The sequence below is a fragment of the Gopherus evgoodei genome, chromosome 3 (genome assembly GCF_007399415.2).
Source record: "Gopherus evgoodei ecotype Sinaloan lineage chromosome 3, rGopEvg1_v1.p, whole genome shotgun sequence".
Taxonomy (NCBI): domain Eukaryota; kingdom Metazoa; phylum Chordata; order Testudines; family Testudinidae; genus Gopherus; species Gopherus evgoodei.
This window is the reverse complement of record NC_044324.1, coordinates 174,208,618-174,231,852: the sequence shown is the minus strand read 5'-3', so window position 1 is coordinate 174,231,852 and position 23,235 is coordinate 174,208,618. Positions and strand designations below refer to the sequence as shown.

At 45.7% G+C, this 23,235-nt stretch overlaps 1 protein-coding gene across 1 annotated transcript; it reads left to right on the top strand.

Moving 5' to 3' along the window:
* Positions 1 to 945: 945 nt before the first annotated feature.
* MARC2 (mitochondrial amidoxime reducing component 2) lies at positions 946 to 22,335 on the top strand. Its single transcript, XM_030557470.1, has 7 exons — positions 946 to 1,086; positions 2,845 to 3,018; positions 13,711 to 13,873; positions 16,063 to 16,203; positions 18,280 to 18,341; positions 18,420 to 18,491; positions 20,992 to 22,335. Exons 1-7 carry the CDS (start codon positions 1,076 to 1,078, stop codon positions 21,116 to 21,118), a joined length of 750 nt encoding a protein of 249 aa, XP_030413330.1. The 5' UTR covers positions 946 to 1,075; the 3' UTR covers positions 21,119 to 22,335.
* Positions 22,336 to 23,235: the final 900 nt, after the last annotated feature.

Sequence of the window (23,235 nt, the reverse complement as noted above, 5' to 3'; positions counted from 1 at the left end):
CAGTAACTGGTGTGGGCTGACTATGATCAGTCATGTTGCAAATACATAACTATACCAGAACCTAACTGCACTTTCAAGTGTAGCTTCTTTTTTTTTTTTCCTGGCTAAGGGAACAAAGTATCAACAGAGAGTTTAATGTTAGATATCCCAGCTAAAACTCAGGACATGGGGTAGCTGAGAAAACCTCTGCATAGCTCTACCAGTAGGTTGTGAGGCCTGGTTTATGCTACACAATTAGGTCCACCTAAGGCAGCTTATGTCCACCTAATTATGACTGTGTACACACTAGAGCCTTGTCCTGCCCATGTAAGTGCCCTGCTACACTGACATAACTCCACCTCCATGAGAGAAGTAGGGCTTCTGTCAGTGTACTTAGGGCGACAATGTCTGTGTACACACTGTTTTACTACCTCTACAGTTGGCTGCCTTGTCTATTTCACAGCTCTATGCTGGAGCTCTCCACCTTGCAGTGGGAATTAGGGCCGCGGGGTGTCTGGGATGGGGGCGGCGATGGGAGTCAGACGGCGATTTCCAGCTTTCATGCAACGAGCCGCGGACGCAGAACTAGGAACCTACGTGCCCGCGCGAGGGGCGCAGGCGGAGGCTCTGTAGGGCGCGTGTGGGGCTGGGGCGGAGGCGGCGGCTTTTCCCGCCCCCGGCCCCCTCGCGGCGGCTGTTTCCAGGGCCGGGCGGGGACACGAGCCGTGCGGCTGGGGAGCTCCTGCCCGGCCGGGCGGGACTGTGCGAGCCCGGCCCCGCCCCCGCCCTCATCAGCCGCGGCCTCCGCCCCCTCGCCTCAGTCGCCATGAGCGGATCAAGCGGGGCCCTGGGGGGCTTCGGCCTCCTCGAGCTGCTGCCCCAGTCCCGGGCCGCCTGGCTCGGCGCCGCGGCCGCGCTGGCCCTGGCCGCCCTGCTGGGGGCCGCCGTGTGGCGCTGGGCCGGGCGGCGGGCGGGCAGCGCCCGGCTGCAGCGGGTGGGGACGGTGTCCGGCCTCTTCCTCTACCCGGTGAAGTCCTGCGGCGGGGTGGCCCTGCAGCGGGCCGAGGTGACGGCGCTGGGGCTGCGCAGCGGGGAGATGCGGGACAGGTAGCGCCGGGGCCGTTCAGTTCCCGTTCCCGGGGCGCCGGGAGAGCGGGCGCTTTGTTGTGAAGCCCGCGGGCGGGGTGGGGAGGACCGGCTACGGGCTGGTTCTCGTCCCCTTTGGGCTGCCGTCGGCGGGCCCGTTATAACCGTCCCGCTCAGGCGGTGTCACCCCTTGTCCGCCCGCCTAGCCTCCGCCGCCCCCTCCAGGCGAGGGGAGCAGGTTGTTCGGCCTGAGTAGGTAAGGGGCGGACACCAGATGGGACCGGGTCTGAGTTACTGCAGAGAATTCTTCCCTGAGTGCTGGCGGGTGAGTCTTGCCCACATGCTCAGGGTTTAGCTGATCGCCATATTTGGGGTTGGGAAGGAATTTTGGGGCAGAGTGGCAGAGGCCCTGGGAGTTTTTCACCTTCCTCTGCAAGGTGGGGTATGGGTCACGTGCTGGAGGACTTCTGCACCTTGAGGTCTTTAAACCACAATTTGAGGACTTCAGTAGCTCAGACATAGGTCAGGGGTTTGTTACAGAAGTGGGTGGCTGAGATTCTGTGGCCTGTGTTGTGCAGGAGGTCAGACTAGACAATCATAACGGTCCGTTCTGACTTTAAAATTTAAAGTCTAACCGTTTCAAGGGCCCCTGCAAAGTGAAGTGGGCAGTTAAGCCTCTACTGTGCCAGGGAGAGGCCCTTTCCCTGACTGGAAGAAGCGCTCTGTCTGTGTAGCTCTCATGCTTCTGTCTCTCTCACCAGCAGATGTTGGTCCAATAAAAGAGTTTCCCTCACTTACCTGATTACCCCAAGGTCATCTAGAATAAAACTCAAGATGCGCCTCTCTGCTAACTCATGTTTAAGGATACGATTTTGTCATGAACATTTTTAGTAAAAGTCGAGGACAGGTCATGAGCCATTAACAAAAATTCTGGGAAGCTGTGACCTGCCCCAGACTTTTACTAAGATGTTCATGACAAAAATGGGCATGGAGGAGGGTCAAGCACCCTGCCCTGCTGTGGCTGGGAAGGACTCCCGCTTGTGGCAGCTGGGAAGTTCCAGGGGATTCCCCTACTGGCAGCGGCAGCTAAGGATTTGCTGGGGATGCCCCCTCATGCTTCTGCCCATGGTGGCTGGGGAGCTCCGGGGGTCCCCAGCACCCATGGACTGGGGAGCTCTGGGGGATCCCCTCCACCCACAGCTGCTGAGGATCCTCCACCACCCATAGCAGTTGGTAAGCTGTCGGGGTTTCCCCCACCTGCCACCGTGGTGGCTGGGGGGCTGCTAGGTACCCTGCAGTTCCCAGCCATCATGGGAGGTGGGGGTACCCTCCAGCCACTGCGGGCTGAAGTCACACAGGTCTACAGAAATCACGGATTCTGTGACTTCCATGCCATGATCAAATCAGAGCATTACTCAAGTTTAGCCTCTAAGAAGTGAGAATTTTCATAAATATACTGTATATACTTGCACTGCATGGGTTCACAAGTTTGTTAGTTGCACTGCAGCAAGAAAGCTTTGATTTAAAAAAATCAAAAGTTGTGCTATAGCTTAGTTTTAGTAATAGTCTTTTTAATGAGAGACATCAATGTGTTGTATAAGGGCATAAAAGGGAGGGAAATCAGACTTATTAAGGAAAAACCTGAAGAGTTATGATGTGAAGATAATTTCTAAGCTCTGTGCATCAGGAAATCTCTCGCTTTGCACTCCAGTGCCGTGATCATTGATGGTGCTGTGTAAGTAAAATGTTTAATGTATTTTGTTCCCTTTTAAACTACAGGTTTTGGCTTCTGATTAAAGAGGATGGACATATGGTTACTGCCCGACAGGAGCCTCAGCTGGTTCTGATTTCTGTGAACTGTGAAAATGGCTATTTAACATTGAATGCTCCAGAAATGAAGGAACTGCGTGTTCCAGTCAAACTTTCCAGGAAGAATGCAGTGCACAATTGCAGGTATTATAGGAAGATTTTTCTTTTTGAAGTACTAACTTCAATTTAATATGCTTTTCTTTCAATTTTACAAAGAAAGTGTAATATACCTTAATGGGCTTGATGCAGGAATTACTGGGTGAAATCTATGGTCTGTGTTATGCAAGAGGTCAGGCAATGTTATCATAATGGTCTCTTCTGGCTTTAATTTTTTAATAAGTCCACTTATTATTGAAGTCAAATTTTAGGAGATGACATCAAGGTTATCAGAGATTATACACTATCTCTACCAAATTACCCATGCATATTTACTGTCTGTTATGCATTTAGCTTGGCTGGGTGGTTGCATTTGAAAATCTTGGTCATGTATTAAGCTATTTCTTGATTTCCAATAAGCAAATTCTGTGTGATGTGGATCATTGCATAGAATTGGTAAATTGGAATTTGTGACATTAAGTATTTTACCTGTACTGAAATCTACCTTGGAAAATGGCCAGTGCCTAGCAGAAAAGGGAAGAATGCTTTTTTCCTGTTAAAATGTCAGTTATATTTAAGAATATTGGGGCAGCTCTAAATGTTGGTAACCTACCTGAGTGTAGTGCTGTGGGCTTCTCCCGTGGATAGCAGAAGACATTAGAGTACCAATTCTTCTAGCTGCTGGAGATGAGAATAAAGCAGCTTTATAAGGAACTATATTTGCCAGCTCTAACTGTAAATTGTTGCTATGGAAACTACTGTTAACGTAGTTCAGTTTTTTCTTTTTAATTTACATATTAATATAAATTGACGATGCTGTTTATGATGGAAAGCTTGGGGGGGTAGCGTTATCTTTAAAAAATCTGTCTAGTATGTATGTATATAAGATCTGATCCACAATATTTCACTTTTCAGAGATAATGTCTTATAAAAAAAAATGTTTGTAGCCCCTCCTCTGTGCTGTGGTTCAAGTCCCTGCCCTTCTATTTGGTGCTTGTTATCACCGATCTTTGGAGTGGTGTATGCCCTTTCCTTCTAGGGTTAGGTTCTGGGTTCTTTTCTGGTGCCTGGTACCTCCATCCCAGGGGATTCATTGCTGTGCTGTTCTTTTGAGAGAAATAAATGTTAATACTAGCTGGCAGGAAATATAAAGCCCACTACACAAGGGACAATAAAGCAAACAAACACAACTCTCTGCAAAGGATTGACCCACCCGAAATAACAGCCTAACAAAGGGGGGACTTTATTGGGTACAGGAAAACAGGATTTGGGGAAGGAAGGGACTAATGTTATATAATAAGTAAATGAAGTAATAAATAAATCAGTCCTTAACTTGTCAATACTCACAACTCATCCTAACCCCTGACTCCATCCCTGGCACCTTCTCAGGCAAATTATACATTAAGGCTGAGTCTTGAGATGCAGTGTTGCAGTGCTGTGTTTTTGGCCAGCTTAAACAAAGAAGCCCTCTTACTCTGTCTTCACCCGGGGGTGAAGGCAGGGTCCTCTCCTGCCTTCTACCAGTCTTGCTGATTATGTGAAAAAGTAGCCCAAAAATTGCTAGCCACCACCGTTGGGCTCCTTTAGAATCTCCTGTGGGCTGCTTGTGCCCACCCAGCTGTGCTGGGAGGCAGGGCTGGGGCCTCATTCCTGCAGCCTGAAATAGCAGAAGGGAGGTGGAGCTGCTGGCAGTGGAGAGAGAAGGGCAAAGAGCTAGGGCTGTGAGACAGATGTATCTGCAACTCCACTCCTCCTCTGGCAGGCAGCCTGCCTTGGGAAAGCCTGTGACAGTGCCAAGCAGGTCTTCCTTCTGACCAGGCTTAGAGCTGGAGTCTATAGGGTAGCGGCTGGAGAGGTAAGTTAATAAGTAACTTCCCTCAGGACTGCACTGGGACAAAGGGTGGCCCTAGAGCAGGGGTCGGCAACCTACCGCACGCATGCCAAACATGGCATGCAAGCTGATTTTGAGCAGCATGCAGCTGCCTGCTGCGGTCCTGGCCTCTAGCCCCACTCAGCCCCACCGCTCTCCCTTGTGGGGGGCAGGAGGCAGAAGTTTGGTTCTGCGGCAGCCAAGCTTCTCCCTCTCCTGCTTCTTCCCCCAGTGTGGTGCTTTCCTGCCCCGCCCCCTCCCTGTCCTTGAGCCAATCAGTTGATGGCCCTTGCGAGGGGGTCGGGGGAAGAGCTGCAGTAGACAGCTCTGTGCAGGACGCAGAGAAAGGTAGGGAAAGAGCCTGGGGAATGGGGTAGAACAGGACACATCCCTTCCAGCCCCCTGCCATGAGCCGCTTAGGGCAGGGGGTTGGGAACACCCCCATGAGCTGAGCACCCCAGCCCTCCCTGACCCCTCCCCCACTCTCAGCATTCTGCTCTGCAGCCTCCATACTCCCCAGCCCTCTGCCTTGAACCCCCCCACCCCAACACACACCCAGCCTTCTGCCGTGCATCCCCACAGTCTCATCCCTCTGCCCTGAACCCCCCAACACACCCAACCCTCTGCCCTCACCTTTGAACCCCCCACACCCCCAGTCTTCTGCCCTGCACCCCACACACCCAGCCTTCTGCCCTGCATCCCCAGTCTCATCCCTCTGCCCTGAACCCCACAACACACCCAGCCCTCTGCCCTCACCCTTGAACCCCCCCACACCCAGCCTTCTGCCCTACACCTACCCTCCCAGGTCTGGGGTCCTGGCCGCAGGCCCTGCTCAGCCAGCTGCCGGCCTAGGTGAACAGAACCCCAGGCTGGCGGCGTAAGATCAGCATTTTAATTTAATTTTAAATGACACTTCTTAAACATTTTGAAAACCTTGTTTACTTTACATACCATAGTTTAGTTATATAATATAGACGTAGGCCATGTCTACATCTAAAATTTGGCAGCGCTAGTTGTTACAGCTGTATTAGTACAGCTGTATAGGGCCAGCGCTGCAGAGTGGCCACACTTACAGCAACCAGCGCTGCAAGTGGTGTTAGATGTGGCCACACTGCAGCGCTGTTGGGCGGCTTCAAGGGGGGTTCCGGGAACGCGAGAGCAAACCGGGAAAGGAGACCAGCTTCGCCGCGGTTTGCTCTCGCGTTCCCGGAGCCACCCTGCAAACCGCAGGGAAGGAGACCTGCTTGCTCGGGGTTCCGGGAACGAGAGAGCAAGCCGGGAAAGGAGACCAGCTTCGCCGCGGTTTGCTCTCGCGTTCCCGGAGCCACCCTGCAAACTGCAGGGAAGGAGAACCGCTTGCTCGGCGGTTCGGGGAACGAGAGAGCAAACCGGGAAAGGAGACCAGCTTCGCCGCGGTTTGCTCTCGCGTTCCCGGAGCCACCCTGCAAACCGCAGGGAAGGAGAACCGCTTGCTCGGCGGTTCGGGGAACGAGAGAGCAAACCGGGAAAGGAGACCAGCTTCGCCGCGGTTTGCTCTCGCGTTCCCGGAGCCACCCTGCAAACCGCAGGGAAGGAGACCTGCTTGCTCGGGGTTCCGGGAACGAGAGAGCAAGCCGGGGAAGGAGACCAGCTTCGCCGCGGTTTGCTCTCGCGTTCCCGGAGCCACCCTGCAAACCGCAGGGAAGGAGAACCGCTTGCTCGGCGGTTCGGGGAACGAGAGAGCAAACCGGGAAAGGAGACCAGCTTCGCCGCGGTTTGCTCTCGCGTTCCCGGAGCCACCCTGCAAACCGCAGGGAAGGAGACCTGCTTGCTCGGGGTTCCGGGAACGAGAGAGCAAACCGGGAAAGTGAGACCAGCTTGATTACCAGAGGCTTCCTCCTTCCACGGAGGTCAAGAAAAGCGCTGGTAAGTGTCTACATTGGATTACCAGCGCTGGATCCTCTACACCCGAGACAAAACGGGAGTACGGCCAGCGCTGCAAACAGGGAGTTGCAGCGCTGGTGGTGCCCTGCAGATGTGTACACCTTCAAAGTTGCAGCGCTGTAACTCCCTCACCAGCGCTGCAACTTTCTGATGTAGACAAGCCCTTAGAAAGAGACCTTCTAAAAAAGTTAAAATGTATTATCGGCACGCGAAACCTTAAATTAGAGTGAATAAATGAAGACTCGGCACACCACTTCTGAAAGGGCCCCATAGGTTTGTTTCCTTGCCCTGATGAAGAGAAGAGCTCCCCCTAGATTCCTGTCCCTCTGTGCAGTCTTTTCATCCAAGACTCCCACCAGGGCTCATGCTGTGCTGACTCCCCCTATCCTTAGCCTGCAGCAGTGGTTCTCAAACACGGGTACGTGTATCCATGAGGGTACACAGACATTTTCGAGGAGGTGCATTAACTCATCTAGATATTTGCCTAGTTTTACAACAGGCTATATAAAAAGCACTAGTGAAGTCAGTACTAAAATTTCATAGAGACAATGACTTGTTTATACTGCTCTATATACTGTATGATGAAATGTAAATACAATATTTATATTACAATTGATTTATTTTACAATTATATGATAATTGATAAAATGATAAAGTAAGCAATGGTTCAGTGATAGTGCGCTGTGAAACTTCTGTATTTTTATGTCTGATTTTGTAAGTAAGTAGTTTTTAAGTGAGGTGAAACTTGGGGTCCACAGGGCGAATCAGACTCCTGAAAGTTGTACACTAGTCTGGAAAGGTTGAGAGCCACTGGCCTGCAGAGCTGGATTAATCCATCACCAGATCCTAGGCAGACATACACTTCTGGGCCCCTATTTCTTAATTTGAATAAGAATATACTTCAGTGATGTTCCCTACCATACATACCACTGCAGTAAATTCGCATCCCGGCTTGTTCAGTCCTATTGGAAAAGGAATTGGTTTCATCACCCAGCCAGTACCCTCCTTTCTCCTTGACTCTATTGGGAAGGCAACGTAAATCTCAGCTGTGTGTGAGGACTGTCTTGGTCTGTTCATCCACTGGTGCAGATTTGTGCATGAATTGAAAGAACTTCATTCGAGTGAGCAGTGTTGCGATCTGGTGCATGGGATCACAATCACAACACCCCTTCAGTATGTCCTGATTGCCATTCTGTCATGGTGGAATGAATCTACATCGGGGTGTTTATACAGAAACAACAACCTCCACCCCCACCCCTCCAAACAACCCTCATGCTACACATTTTGAGGCCCCCATGTGAACTTACTGCGGTTCCCAGGAAATGGCCACTAGGTCCCTGCAGCTCCATGGCACATGGGCGACCAGGGAGGCTCCGCATCCTGCCCTCGTGCTTGCAGGCGCCACCCCTGCAGCTCCCATTGCTCGTGGTTCCGCCAGTGGGAGCTGTGGAGTCAGCTCTGGGGGCAGGGGCAGCGTGTGGCACCTCCCTGGCTGCCCATGCACTTAGGGGCCACAGGGACCTGGCGGCTGCTTCCAGGAACCACGAGGAGCAAGGTTAAGCAGGGAGCTTGCCTTCACCCTGGACCCCAGCTGTGTTGCTGACTGGACTTTTAATGGCCCAGTCAGCGGTGCTGTCTAGAGCCACAAGGGTCGCTTTTCAACAGGACATTCTAGGCAAAAACTGGACACCTGGCAACCCTAACTGCCATAGGGCTATGGCTCCCTTTGTGTGGAGTGGGATTTTCGCAGGGACTCCAGAGGTGGCTCCCACAGTTAAGTGTGAAAACTGAAACTAAAATAAGTCTCAGGCTGTGCAGTATTGGGGGCTGTGCAGCTCTGGCTGTCACTTATCTGGCTCACCCCATGCATAAGCCTCCCTTTTTCCCTCAGCAGGAGTTTCAGATTCCTTCTGTCCCCACCCCTTACTCCACTCAAGCTGAAAAATGGTGTCAGAGGGCTCTGGTAGCCATTATAGTTGTTGTCCTGTTGGTAGGGCCTCTTAGAGGCTCAGTATGGAGCTCCAAGAGCTGGCAAACTCAGCTCTTGGAGCTCCATACACATTACTTTCAGAAACTTATAGTGACATTAGAAAGAGATGATTTAAAGTAGCTGAGCTGCGTAAATCAAAATTATAAACATAAGCAATTCTGTTGCATTTTTCACTTGTAGATCTCAGTGCTTTATAAAGGTATCATCCCTATGTTACAAGTACTGAAAACTGAACCACAGAGAAGGTGATTTATCAAAGGTAAAATTGTGAGCCAGTGGTAGAGATGGAAAGAGAACTCAGGTCTCATGACTCTCAATTAAATGCCAAATCCACTGGATTATGCTGCTTCATTTAAGACTAATTTGGTTTTCCCTCTTTTCCCAGTTAAGAGCTCCTGTTCGTAGCTTTGCAAATATTAGATTTGGGGAATCCAAATTAGCTCTAATGTTGATTTGTGCAACAGGACTGTTTACAAATTGCTGACTTGGATAGTGTGGTGGTGTAGGTACCTATAAAACCCTGTTTTCAGTTGCAGATAACTAACCTGTAATTAAATAGTTTTTTGGCTGAATTGTTCCATCCAGAGGTCTACCTAAACTTGAATCTTTCTGAATGGTTCAGCCATTTCCAAGAACAAGATTAGGGGAAATTGCGTTGTTTTGCCTGTTAAAAGTTCTTACAGCTGTATTGCTGAGAAGTTGTAGGCCTCCATGATTTGTAACAGGGACATAAATTTGGCAGGCAGGCTGCCTTTGTATCAGAAATGTACCTTTTGCTATTATCATGAAAAAATGCCTAATTTTGGCTAAACTTAAATTTTTGAGAAGTCTCAGATATGTGTCCAGCTAAAGACTTGTTAGAGTTGGCAGCTAACATCTCCAAAGGTTCCAGCTGCACTGTGTGTGCTTCATTCTCCTCACAGATCCTATGTGCCAACTAGACTGCACATGTGCCATCTTCACAGAGCGACTGAGCATACTCTATCCCTGAGATGCAAGGATTGAGCAGGATTTCTGCAATTGCTTCTTCCAGGTGCCAGGGACCACTGTGGCACTGAGCACCAGAACAAAGAGCAGAGAAATGCTCTCTTCTGTCCTCTCTGTGTTTCCCCTCCTGACAATGTGGAGGAGAGGGACAAAGTTGACTGACTCATATGTAGAGGGTTGAGGAATGGAGGAGGTGTCAAGACATTCAAGGTGAGGGGAGAGACTCAGAAGCTAAGGGAGGGAAGTTAGAACAAATCTGGGGAGGGGAAGAAGAGGAGTATAGGGGCAGGAGCAGGGGAATGTGTAAGAATAGGAACAAGAATCGGAGGTGAGTGCAGGAGCTGGAGATGGGAGAGGATAGGATCAGAGGGTCTGGGAAAATGGAAGAGTCATGGGTTAGAACATGGGTGGGGAGAGGAGCAGAAGGAGGGAAATAAGGGCAGGCCCTGGGCCTGGGAAAGAGCCAGAGTGGGAATAGTGGTGGGGGCAAGTAGGAGGTGAAGGGGACGGGGAGAGTCTGCAAAGGAGAGCGGTATGTAACTACTAGAGAACGCTCCCCTACAGAACATGGAATTGAACCTATTATTCCTGAGTCTCAATATCCCTCAGCTGTCAGTTAATAACAGTGAAACCCACTGGTAAAGTGTGTCTTCAACCCTTTCTCATGGCAGGTCTGCACAGAGACTGCTGCTGCTAGTTATTCAGTTAACTCCAGTAGTAGAGGGCTCCATGTCAGGAGTCTGTAAAATGTCTTGATGAATTTTTTTTTTTCAACTTCTAACTTTCCATTTTTTTTTTTTATTTTTTTTTTAGAAAATTAAGGAATTGTATAAAAACACTTAGAAGAATGTTAAGTTTGCTAAGTCAAACCTGCCAGAATTAAGGTTGCCTGTGATACTCCTAATTCTTCTCCTTTGTGCTCTGCGATTCAGTCTTGAATTACATGAGGTCAGCCAAAATCATTAGTTAATTTTGAAAATCTTGTCCTGCTTTTAATGCTGCCAAGTCATACTGTAGAAAATTGAAATAACTTTTTAATGAAAATAGGCCAACAACTTTAAAAAAACCCACAGCCCTTCTCTGGAGTGCAGATACGGCCAGTGACAAATGCAGTCAGTAGAAAAAACTTCAATACTTGAGAATAACTTCCACTTTGTTATGGCCTTCTGGGCACTCGCTTTAGGTGAAGGAAGCTGCACTGCATATAAATCAAAAGGACCATTTTGAGGTGATAATACAACTAATAGTGACTGGCCTTGAATTTTTTTGGGGAAAATTATTGCTCTGTAGTTGGAAAAAGATCCCTCTCATAAGCAATATTTATATCAGACGTGGGCAAACTATAGCCTGCGGGCCACATCCTGCCTGCGGGACTCAGCTCCCAGCCGGGGAGCCTAGTCCCAGCCCCTCCCCCGCTGTTCCCCCTCACATACAGCCATGTGGCCGCGCTCTGGGGAGCGCAGCTGGCTCTGGGCGGGTGTCGCGGCTGCGAGCTCCTGCTGCTGGGCAGGGGGCCTGGGGGCAGTCAGGGAGGAGAGGGTGGTTAGATGGGGCGGAGGTTCGGGGGGGGCAGTCAGGGAATGGGGAACAGGGAGGGTTGGAAGTGGGAGTCCCAGGGAGCCTGTCATGGGGTGGGGATGTGGATAGGAGACAGGGAGAAAAGAGTGGTTGGGTAAGGGGGTGGGAATCCAGGGGACAGTTAGGGGGTGGGGTTTTGGATAAGGGTTGGGGCAGTCAGGGGACAGGAAGCAGGGAGGGTGGATAGGGGGTGGGGGTCTTGGGAGGAGGCGGTCAGGGGGCAAGAAGCAGGGGGGGGATTGGATAGGTTGGGAGTTCTGAGGGGGGCAGTCAGAGGGCAGGAAGTGGGAGGGGGTCAATAGGGGGCAGGGCCAGAGTGTTTGGGGAGGCACAGCCTTCCCTACCCAGCCCTCCATACACTTGGGCCAAAAAGTTTGTCCACCCTGATTTATAGCCTGCTGTTGAGCGCTTTTGCCACCCACGTGGAGTTTTCATGTTAAATCCTCAACTCCAGTTAATATAGAGAATATCTGTCATAGAATTACTCATGTTGAGGATCACAGCTTGAACACGAGTCAGCAAAGCGATGCTGTTGCAAAAAAAAAAAAAAAAAAAAAGCCAATGCCATCTTAGGTTGCATTAACAGAGGCATAGCAAGCAAGTCACGTAGTACCATTCTACTCAGCACTGGTTAGGCCTCAGCTGAATACTGTGTCCAATTTTGGTCATAAATGTATGGAAAGGAGAGAAACCAGAAAGGATCCATAAAGACAAAGATCAAAGGGATGGAATGCAACTAATCTGAGCAAAGGCTTAAGGAACTGGGTATGTTTGGTTTGGAAAAGAGGAGATTAAGGGGGGATATCATAGCGGACTTCAGAAAGTTGAAAAGCTGCCATGAAAAAGATGGAGAAAAGTTGTTCTCTTTTGCCACAGAGGGGAGAGCAGGACAAGAGGCAGTGGGTTCAAACTACAACATAGCAGATTTAGATTAAATCTCAGGGAAAACTTCCCAACTGTAAAAACAGTAGGACAATGGAACAGACTGCTTAGGGAGGTTGTAAATGCTTCTTCACTGGAAGTTTTCAGAAAGAGGCTTGACAGCCATTTGTCTTAGAGGGTTTAGACATGACAAATCCTGCAACTTGGCGGCGGGTTAGACTAGATGATCCTTGTGGTCCCTTCTTACCCTATGGGTCTGTGATTCTATCTCATTCCATAATTCAGGGGTTTGCACACATTTATAGTAGGGGGTACTTCAGAGAAACAAGTTTCATATACACCTCTACTCCTATATAACGCGACCCGATATAACACGAATTCGGATATAACATGGGAAAGCAGCACTCCGGGGGGCAGGGCTGTGCACTCACGTGGATCAAAGCAAGTTTGATATAACGTGGTTTCACCTTTAACGTGGTAAGATTTTTTTGGCTCCTGAGGACAGCATTATATCGAGGTAGAGGTGTATCACCCTATTTTTACCTCCCTGTGTCTGCGGAAAATGTTGGACTTAATCCCTCATTTTGGAGGAGGGTTGTGTATTTTATCAGGAACCGCAGGATCCAAAGATTCTACATTTGTTTCATGCACTCTAGTCTGGCTTCTGAACTGACAAGCCCATTCTCAAGATGATTTGACTGAGTATGTGGATGTAAAAAAAGGATGCAATATCCGCTTTAAACAGAAGCCATCTTGCAGCCTTAACTATGGTATGTCTATCCTTGCCCTTAATAAAAAATGCTTAAAGAACAGAAAGACTGTCTTTACTGGTGATAAAAGTGTCACCCGATATATTCTTTAGGTGGCATAATCTCTCATTTTTGTCTAAATTCTCATGCCCCTAAAATTTGAGGCAACACTTCCTTAATCACAAGGGATGGGATTAACAAATGTTGACTGACAGTGACTAACTGCTCTTAGAAACTGTCATTCACTTGCTTAAATTGATCAAATCTAAATTGGTGTATTTTTTGGTAAAGGCTTTCTGTCTTTTAAAAATGAAAAGTGGAATGGAATTATGCTTGGTATTATTGACACAAGTGTGTAGACTAAATCTCACTTTTTTCTTTTAAATCTAGCATGGCAAATGGATGTTGTGTATTACAGTACATTGTTGTGACAGTTAACTCAGCCTAACTTGTTCAGTCCCTAACAGGCGGGAAATTCGATTACGGTATTTATCAGTACCGGTGCTCTGGGTTGCCTGTCTGCAAGGAACCGGCATTGTATGTACTGGATTTGTTTGGATTTTTTAAACATTTGCAGAGAATGTATTAGTGGGTCCAGAATTTAATTCCATGTTGAATCTCTTTATCGCCACTCAGAGAGCTCATTGCCTGCATCTTTTTCTTTTTGTTTTATGAAAGCAAGATGTTTGATTTTGAATTGTAGAGATGAAAATAAGTCCGCTTGAGTTCTCTGCTTTTAAACTAACTCATGCTGCTTTTAGGCTGTTTGGATTGGATATCCAAGGCAGGGACTGTGGAGATGAGGCAGCTCAGTGGTTCGCCACCTTCTTGAATACACAGTCATATCGACTGGTGCACTTTGAGTCACAGATGACGCCTAGGAAATCCAGAGACATATTCACAACTTTCCGATCCAAGGATAAGGTTAGATGAAAGTTTCTGTGTGTCTTCCTCCCCCGCTCCCCCAACCTTCCTATTGTAAGTGTTCTATGGGGGGGCATGTACAACTTGTTGAAGTACCTATTTCAAGCATATGAGCAGTCCCATGGATTTTGGTGGGATTGTTTTCTTGCTTAAATTGTGTTTTAAATCAATTAAACTTATTGAACATGAAGAGCTACAGAATATGAGGCTGCCATTTTGACAAGAAGTGACCCAGCATGTGACCAAGGGGAACTCCTGATGCATTTTAAGTTTTTGAAGGCAGTTTATTAAACTCAATGTGTACTGAAACTCCCTTTGCTGTCTCTATCCCCAGTTATGTGCAGCACTGTTCTAATATGAACTGTCGTTACTGCTATTTTGTTTACAGATACTAGGCTGGATTGAGCCCTAAATCAGGTTTGTGCTTCCGCTGAGAAAAGCCCACACAAAAGAGGGCTATGGTAGCACAAGGTGCCCACAATCCCCTCTCCCCTGGAGTGGGCCTGCAACCACTGCATTAGAAACAGGGTACAAGGGTGGGGAAGTCGGGTGATGTGGTAAATCAGTGCCCTCCTGAGGCAGCCTCAGCTCCCTGGGGTCAGGGATCCAATGAACAGGTGTCCTTTCTCCTTCTCATTCCCATCCTCCACTTTACCTTCCCTAAGCAAAATCTTCAAGGGAGCAGGGTGTTGAAAACAGTATCTCTCCTTCTCCTGGTAAGAGTTCCCCAGGGGGCATAGTTGGCTCTGGTAGTACAGGGAGATGCAGATTGAGTACCCTGCCCTGCAACTGTGAGCTTTATTGTTTATTGAGCATCAGCATTTTACCTGGTGTTGCATAAACAGAAAACAAGTACAAGAAGTTATAATAAAATCTCTACTCTCTGTGTGCATCTTCTTGACAAGTAAATGAAGACTAATTAAGACCATTTCAGTGAAGCACTCACTGAAATTGAAGATACTGTATGTATTTGGCTAAGAAAGGTGTTAATTTGGCAGATGTACGTACGCAGGGAGCACAGAGCGGTGGTGTTGGTGTTAATATGGAGGACAGAACAATGTAAACATTTCGTTGTACATTTTCACTTGTTTGAGAGGGGTAGGGCATAGACTATCTTTCATTTTACAGATTTTGTACAATGTGTGCAAGGAAAAAGGATAGTTTGGGAGGGAAGGGAGACTTTCAGTATGCACTGAAACTCTCCTGAAAACTGCCTTCAAAGTCTTATGCTTGTCCCATTTACTGATGTGTGCGGAGGGAGTTTTCTTAAAGTATTATTCAGTGGCGCTTTTTGCTAAAATGGCAGCCTCCATGGAGAAAAGTCAGCGCCATTAATGATCAATTGCAACTGAATTTTAATATTGTTTGCCGAGTAAATCTCTTCCCAGAGTTTGTGATAGAGTGGATTCCGTCTATCAGAAAATCTCATCTGATATAGATTGAAAAAGGAAATATTGAAAAACATAGTCAGTTTGCTATCTGAAAGACTGGGGACAGGAAAGGGAATGGTCTTTTTTTCTGATACTCCAGAGAAAGACATCCCTAGGCAAAGAACTATAAATATGCAAATAAACTTCATGCTGACCGAGGGATGTGCAAAGGAGGGTTGTGAATTAGGAACTAGGCTATCTGTGGGCTGAAATAAACACTTGACTTGCAGAAAAAAAATTGGAAAATAATAGTTCTGGACATTGTTTGTTTGTAATTAAATATGGGTCACCTTTTATATGAAAATTCCATTTGTAAATCATTTATAAAATAGTAGTAAATGATGTTTTATCAAATGGTTAATTGATTAGAGATTTAGTCCAACAACTCAATGGGTTGTTTATAACCTTTTGTAATATCTTCTGCTGATATCTGCAACATGTAACACTCGTGTCTGTAATATGCTTCTATCTATTTATCATTTATTAACCCTTTATAAACAACTTAGAAGTTTGTATTTGGTCAACTTTACTATTAATTTACGATGGCTACTATGCTGGGAAGGGACAAATTATTTCACTTCTCTAAATACTGCCCCTGAGTCATAAGAATGTGACTACAACAACATAAGACTACATGGCTAATATATGGCCATCAGTTCAGTTACCTGTTTCTTGGCCATCAAAAGTTCTGCAGACCTTGTCTGTTGAGACGCATGCTCTTGTGGGAGTGTTAGGATTTGTTTGCCTTCATTTTTGTAGATTGCCTATCCTGACTGTAGCCCAGCCCTGATCCTCTCAGAAGCTTCATTGGAAGATCTAAATACTAGGCTGGAGAAGAAAGTTAAAATACAGAACTTCAGACCAAATATTGTTGTTACGGGTTGCAATGCTTTTGAGGAGGTAAGTGATCTACAGCAGTGGTTTTAAAACTTGTTTTCTGGGGACCCAGTTGAAAGAAATGGCTGATGCCCATGACCCAATGGAGCTGGGATGAGGGGTTTGGGGTGTGGGAGAGGCTCAGGGTTGGGGTGTGGGAGTGAAGGCTGTGGGGTGGGGCTGGGAATGAGGGGTTCAGGGTGTGGGAGGGGGCAGGGAGTTGGGGTGTAGGGAGGGGGTCAGGCCTCTGGGCTGGGGGTGCAAGCTCTGGAGTGGGGCTGGGGATGAGGGGCTTGGGGTGCAGGAAGGGGTTCCAGGTTTGGGGTGGGGCTCAGGGCTAGGGCAGGGGATTGGGGTGCGAGGCTGGGGTGCAGCTTTACCTCCAGTAGCTCCCGGTCAGCAGCACAGCCAGGGTGCGGAGGCAGGCTTCCCGTGTGTCCTGGCACTGTGGACTGCGCTGCGCCCTGGAAATGGCCAGCAGCATGTCCAGTGTCTAGGCAGAGGCGCACAAGCAGCTTCGCGTGACTCTCGACCACAGGCCCCATCTGTCCATTCCCCCCACCCCAAGCACCAATGGGAGTGCAGAGCTGGTGCTTGGGGTGGGGGTAGCATGCAGAGCCCTGTGGCCCCCGTGGCTAGAAGCCAGACCCATTGCTGGCCGCTTCCAGGGCACAGCACAGTGTCAAAACGGGTAGGCACTAGCCTGCCTTAGCTGGGCAGCACCACTGACGGGACTTCTAATGTCCAACCCAGTACTGGGTTGTGACCCAAAGTTGGAAAAAAGCTGATTTACTGTACTTGAATTGCGATTTGTTCTGAGTCTTAGATGTGTTCTTCTTGGGATATAGAGTCCAAAGATGATCTAAAGCCTTGGCTGTACTTGGGATTAGCTCCTATTCAGCCATCAATAGCTGGTGACTGGTGTAGCTGCAATGGTGTAAACCCCAAATATAGATAAGGAAAGCAGCTATCTTGGTTTGCACTGCCACATCTGGCCACCAGTAGCTGACTCTCAGAAACAAATAGAGCCTTAGAAATTCTACTATAAATGCGTGCAAAGTTTAAAGGGAGATAATAGGTTTGTGGATATTAATTTATATTTATGCAGCCTAGTGAAGAATAAAATAAATGTGTCTATATAAAATGTGAGGCTGGGACTGCATGCTTGCCTTTAGGCCTCATACAGGAAATCTTATGCACAGTATAAGACATCTAATGATAGAGAAAAAATATTTGGGAGTTTGTGAGATACTTTATCACAGTTTGCTTATAAAGAAAAGCTCATCCTGATGGTCTGAGAGTACCATAACTGCTGCATATTTATTGGTTCTTTAAACATTTAATTAGTGTAGATAAAACTGTGAGTTTACATAGTGGAGCAGTGCAGATTTTACATGTTAGAGTTCACTCTGGAGAGTTGCTCTTTATGGGTTTGATTGTTCCTGAGGACCTAAAATTCCCATTGGAGGATTGTGCCTCTGTCTTCCAAGTAGGATTGCATTAGGAAGCTTCTGGGCTGATAAGTGAAGACTGACTTTGCTTGTTTTCATTGATAACATTTTGTGGAACTGTAGTTAACTTAAATTTTTCTAGATTAAATACAGTATTAATTATCAGTTGTGAAGTCAGAACAAACCCACTTATGACTAGAAAGTACATTCTGCAGAAGGTGTTTTTGGTTCTCCCTTTTTGTATTAACCTGCATTTTATGTTTGATAAATTACTTGTTTTTAATAAAAATCATGTGTTGTGTACCTATAAGACAGGTATATTTTAAATGACCAGTCACCTTTTAGTGGAGTGTATCTGAAGCAATTTGGTAATTCATACAACTTACCCTGTAACTTTTGCAAAACTGATCACACTGCTTTGAGTAGATGATTAATATACTGATGTTGACAAATGCAGTGATTACCTGTTTTTATTAAAAATAATAGCATATCTATTATAGCTCTTATTATGAGGATTCAAGAAAGCATAATGCTCTAAAATGATGCTTTGTCTTATAGTAATGGCCATGCTCAAAGTCAACTTCTGGGAAATGATTAATGCAAATATTCTGAAAGTATAATCATATATAAATGTTTACATTTCCCTTAGGATTCCTGGAATAAGATAAAAATTGGTAATGTGGAGATGAAAGGAACAATGGCTTGCCCCAGGTAAGGGTTTAGGAATATACTTGAAGGAAAAGTAAATATTAAGTAGGTGCTGTTGTCTAACATTATCTATCATTACAGGTGTATTTTAACAACTATTGATATGGAAACTGGGATCATTGACAGAAAGGAGCCACTGGAAACACTGAAAAGGTAGCAAAAATAGTAGTGTCTCATCTTGTATTCGGCAGTTATTTAAAAAAAAAAGACATTTGAAATGTGTGCTACATGTACTCCTACAGCCTTTCAAATTGCAAACTTTGGGTTCAGTCCTTGCCTATGCACTATATTGAAAAGAGGACTCATTAAGACTCTCCTTCTCTCACTTCTTATATATAGGACTCCTTGGTCCTCTCTGTATAGTCTAGGCAAGGGCTGGACCCAAAGTATACAATCTTTTAAATTGCATAATTTAACGGTCTAATTGTAGCTGGTAATTATTTATATCTGTCCTACAAATATATAAACTATAGTTTGTGTGAGAGAGAGAGAGAGGGAGTATTATTGGTGATGCAAGTAGCATCGCCTATTATTAAGGTTGCCTGACACTTCTCATTTGAGGACCCCTTTTTCAGTTACTTCTAACTTTTGCCAAACTTTAACTACTTGGGCTAAAGTTTTTGATTCTGGGTGTCTGCCTTAGGCAAGCTTTGTTTTTTTGTTTGGGGGAAGGTGGGATTGGATTTTAGCGAGAGCTTTAGCCATTTCTGAGACTGAGAAATTGGGGGAGAAATTGGGACCAGAGACTGGTGGGGCAGGAAGGGAGTGGGACTGGTAGTTGGCAGGGGTGGGAATTGAGACTGGTTGGGCAAGGAGATGGGGAGGGGCTGGGGGGAAATTGCAGTCCGTCCATTGGCTGGCAGGGAGACTGCAGCTTGGAGCCAGGGAGGGAAGACTGGGAGCTAATAGATTGGAGAAGGTGGAAACTAAGATGGGATGAGGAGTTGGGAGATACTGGGGCTGGCTGGGCAAGAATAGTGGGACTGAGAAGTAGTGGGATGGAAAGAGGAAAAAATAATAGTGATCATGTAATTAAAGACTGTCATGATGCATATCCAAATTAAGATAGCATCGGCAACCTTTATTCTGGCATTTTCTGTCTTTCGAGTGCTTGACTTTATTAAGGTTGCAGTGTGTGTAGCCTATATGATAGATTACAGGAATGTCACGCTGAAGCCTAGAATGTCCGAGTCCGTGTGAAGTGATGGAAACAGTTAAAAACATGGCTGAGAGCTCTGTTTAGGATATCATCAGGTTCAGTCATCAGTGGAAGTGCTGTCTGTTACTGGCCAGTTTTTAAGTTCTCAGCCATTTTGACTTTACACCCATGTTGTGTACAGCAGCATCCATCTGTGCCATGCCAAGAGTCCCTAGACAATTGTGATACCACAGGTAACTCAACCAGTCATCACACTTACTCTACAGCTACTCTGCATGCAACAGTTTGATTGGCTCTTTGAAGGAGACTGCACACAGATGATGGGTTACTTGGCCCAACTGTCAGACCCATTCAACAGCTTGGGGCTTTCACCTACTTGTGTGCGCGACAAGGATCAGTCAATCTCTTATCATATGAGCTGCTCCATTCCATTAGTTATCTTAACTGTCCTACATTGTCACCCGTTTTAACTAGCTTGCATCCATTAGGAGAGATGAGAGAGCATACTTCAAGTGTTCTCTAACCTTCACCCTGTAAAGCTCTGTGCCCGTTGACTTGTATACTCCAAGGCCCCAATCTTGCAGTAACTTATGTTCATGCTTAACTTTCCCTTGAAATCAATGGGATTACTCATGGTAGTAAAATTAGGCAAGTGAGTAAGGGTCTGCAAGTTTGGAGCCTTAATACAGTCAGCATCTTATCAGCTTTCTTCCATGCCTCTCTGCACGTTGAACTGAGAATTGAGTTGTCAGATCTGTCAGTACACCCAGATAATCACCTTCCAGCAGTGTTAACTAGTTTTCTGCTGTTTAAACTGTACTGGTACTTAAGCTCAAACTGTCATGCATGTGTGAGATATTTTACTCACAGCAGTAGCCTCACTAAGTTCAGTTCATTGGGTTTGCCAAAAGAAAACCTACAGTGTGTTGACTTATTCCATCCTAAATTTTTGGTGTGCCATAAAGCTTTATTCACATTTCATTGTACTTTAACAAAAATTGCTAAGCAAAAATTATCTTTATTCTACATAATCCTGTGGAAACTTGAAATAGACTTAATTATTTATAATTGTTTATTTTCCTTTGTCCAGGGTGTGTTATTGTAGAGCAGCCCATATGTGTTGGGCTGCTTGTGTATTTAAATGCTGCATATTTTTTTAAGTGTTTAAGTTTTTGTTCAGTTTTTTTAAATAGTGGTAGTGGTATAAAGAGAGATGAGTGAAGAGTATCCCAGAATATAATCTACTACTAATTTACAATGAAGGGATGATATTAAATTTACTTCAAAAAAAATCCATTAACCTCTGTTACATAGGGCATAATGTCTGTGGATTCTGTTTGTGTCTTAAATACATACATAGAATCTGGGTACTTCTGTTGCATTTCCTCCAACTTAAAACAAAGCTCCCACCTCTTCTTTTTTTTTTTTTTCTCTCTACTTCTTGAGGCTTTGTTTTACCTTAAGTGAATAATAATGACCGTTTTCTCTGTGCAGTTACCGTTTGTGTGATCCTTCTGAGCAACATCTCTACAAATCCAGCCCTCTGTTTGGATGGTATTATGGAATTGATAAAACTGGAACGCTTCAAGTTGGAGACCCTGTGTACAAGATAGTCAATTGATGGAAGATGTATTTTGAATGGAAAATAATTGTTCATTTTTATATGCAAATATTTTTTTCTGTAAGCACAGAGCCTGAAATAACTCCTTGATGTTATCTTGAGGTGTAAAGTGCACTGTCCTTGATTGTCCACGGATCCTGTGACATGCCAAAGTCTTCTCAAATCAGTCAGTCCACTAATGTGCCTTGAGTCCCTAAATCTAAAACTAAATCTTTAGTTTTCCATTAGCGTGTAAACGGCAAGCTGTCAAACATTTAGATCAGATGCTAAGTGATTTTCAGTCTTACACACACACACACACACACACACACTTATATTATTGCTATTTTGGAATGAGGAAAGAGGGTGAAACAAGTTGGATGATGATAATCGAATGTTCCCTTCAAAGTTTGCCTATGTTTTAAATTCCTATCTAAATTGTAATGCCTTAAGAAAACCACTCTTGGAACATTTTGATCTCGTTACTTTGTTATGGATTGGCAGATAGAGCAAGAAATTCTGAACCAGCAAAAGAGTGGGTTGTGACAAGGCATGAAGTAGGTGAGACTGTTTTGGAGCTTAAGTTCTCTGCTTTCTATTGTGAACATTGAAGTGCAGTTCTGTTTCAACATTCTTGAATAACAGCCTAGTAAAGTGAAGAATTAGGCTGCTGCTGCCCTGTTATTGACTCAGTTAATAGTACTGGGCAAGCACTTACCATGCTTGTTGCAAATAATGCATGCCTGCCTACCTGTCTTTCACTGGTGTTGCCAAGGATTGACTGATTTTTGTAAAGTGCTATATAAATACCAAGTATTATTGTGGCAACATATATCCCAGCATTAGCCCCTGAAGAAATGTAACATTGTGTGTGCACAGTGCAGTGAACGGTGGCAGGCAGTGGCAGAATAAGTGTCCCTATGGGCAGAATTTGGTGAACCCTATAAAGCTCATGCTCCTGAGCATAAAGAAGTTGAACAAAATTTAAATCCATTAAAATTACAGTAATTAAAGGTGGGCTTTGGGGATCTGGGGTAGATACGGTCAGATTAATATTTTTTAATACACGTTTAACATTTTTAACTGATGGAAATGTAATTATTTGATTGAAGCAGCTAGGGGAACGAGATTATATAAACATTGCTAATCAGACAATTAACAGTGGTTTTCTAAAATTATGTACTTAAAACTGTAAAACAGATTTTAACTCTAGAAATAAATATAAATCAAAATATAAACTTCTGCAGAGTCCTAACTATTGTTTAGTATGATGTACAATTTGAGGGGCTTGTTCTCTTGGTTTTTGCCATTTAATGTTACATCTTACCTACGTTGGTGTTTAGTTATTTCTCTGCTGCTTCATATACCTTTTGGTTTGGCAGAAGGCCCTTCCCCCGGTGCCCTATTGCACAGTTAAAGGCTTTGTGCAAGAAGTAGATGCCATATTCAGCATCCAAGTGTCCTTGCATTGCTGTGGAGAAAGGCTTCAGTGCAGAAAAGTCTTCAGATTTCTGATGTGGGGAGAGAATCATCAGGATTTGGTAGCAACCTGGATCTGTATGGATATTGGCAAAGAACCATCCTTGAACCTGAAGCTGGCATGTTGATGCAGAACGATCCTTCTAGTACAGGACACATTACAGCTGAGATACCTTCTTGTTTATCTTGTGCTACGGAGCTAAGAACCAAGACTCAAAGTAGACTAGATCCTGGCCCTGCTGAGGTCCATTTACAGTACAGGGGTAGGCAACCTATGGCACGTGCGCCAGAGGCAGCACCCAAGCTGATTTTCAGTGCCACTCATACTGCCTGGGTCCTGGCCACCAGTCCAGGGAGGCTCTGCATTTTAATTTAATTTTATATGAAGCTTCTTAAACATTTTAAAAACCTTATTTACATACAGCAATAGTTTAGTTATAGACTTATAGAAAGAGACCTTCTAAAAACGTTAAAATGTATTACTGGCATGTGAAACCTTAGAGTGAATAAATGAAGACTTGGCATGCCACTTCTGAAAGGTTCCCAACCCTGATCTAGTAGCACAAAGGGACTGAATGCTGGGTTGGGTGAATCTATGGTTAGGCTGAGCCAGCTCTGCAATCCCTGCTCCCCCTGTGATCCTTGGTGTGCATGAGGCA

Coding starts and splice junctions, on each gene's coding strand:
- MARC2 (XM_030557470.1), top strand. Junction 16,204..18,279: donor GTTGCAATGCTTTTGAGGAG/GTAAGTGATCTA, acceptor CATTTCCCTTAG/GATTCCTGGAATAAGATAAA. Junction 18,342..18,419: donor GGAACAATGGCTTGCCCCAG/GTAAGGGTTTAG, acceptor CTATCATTACAG/GTGTATTTTAACAACTATTG.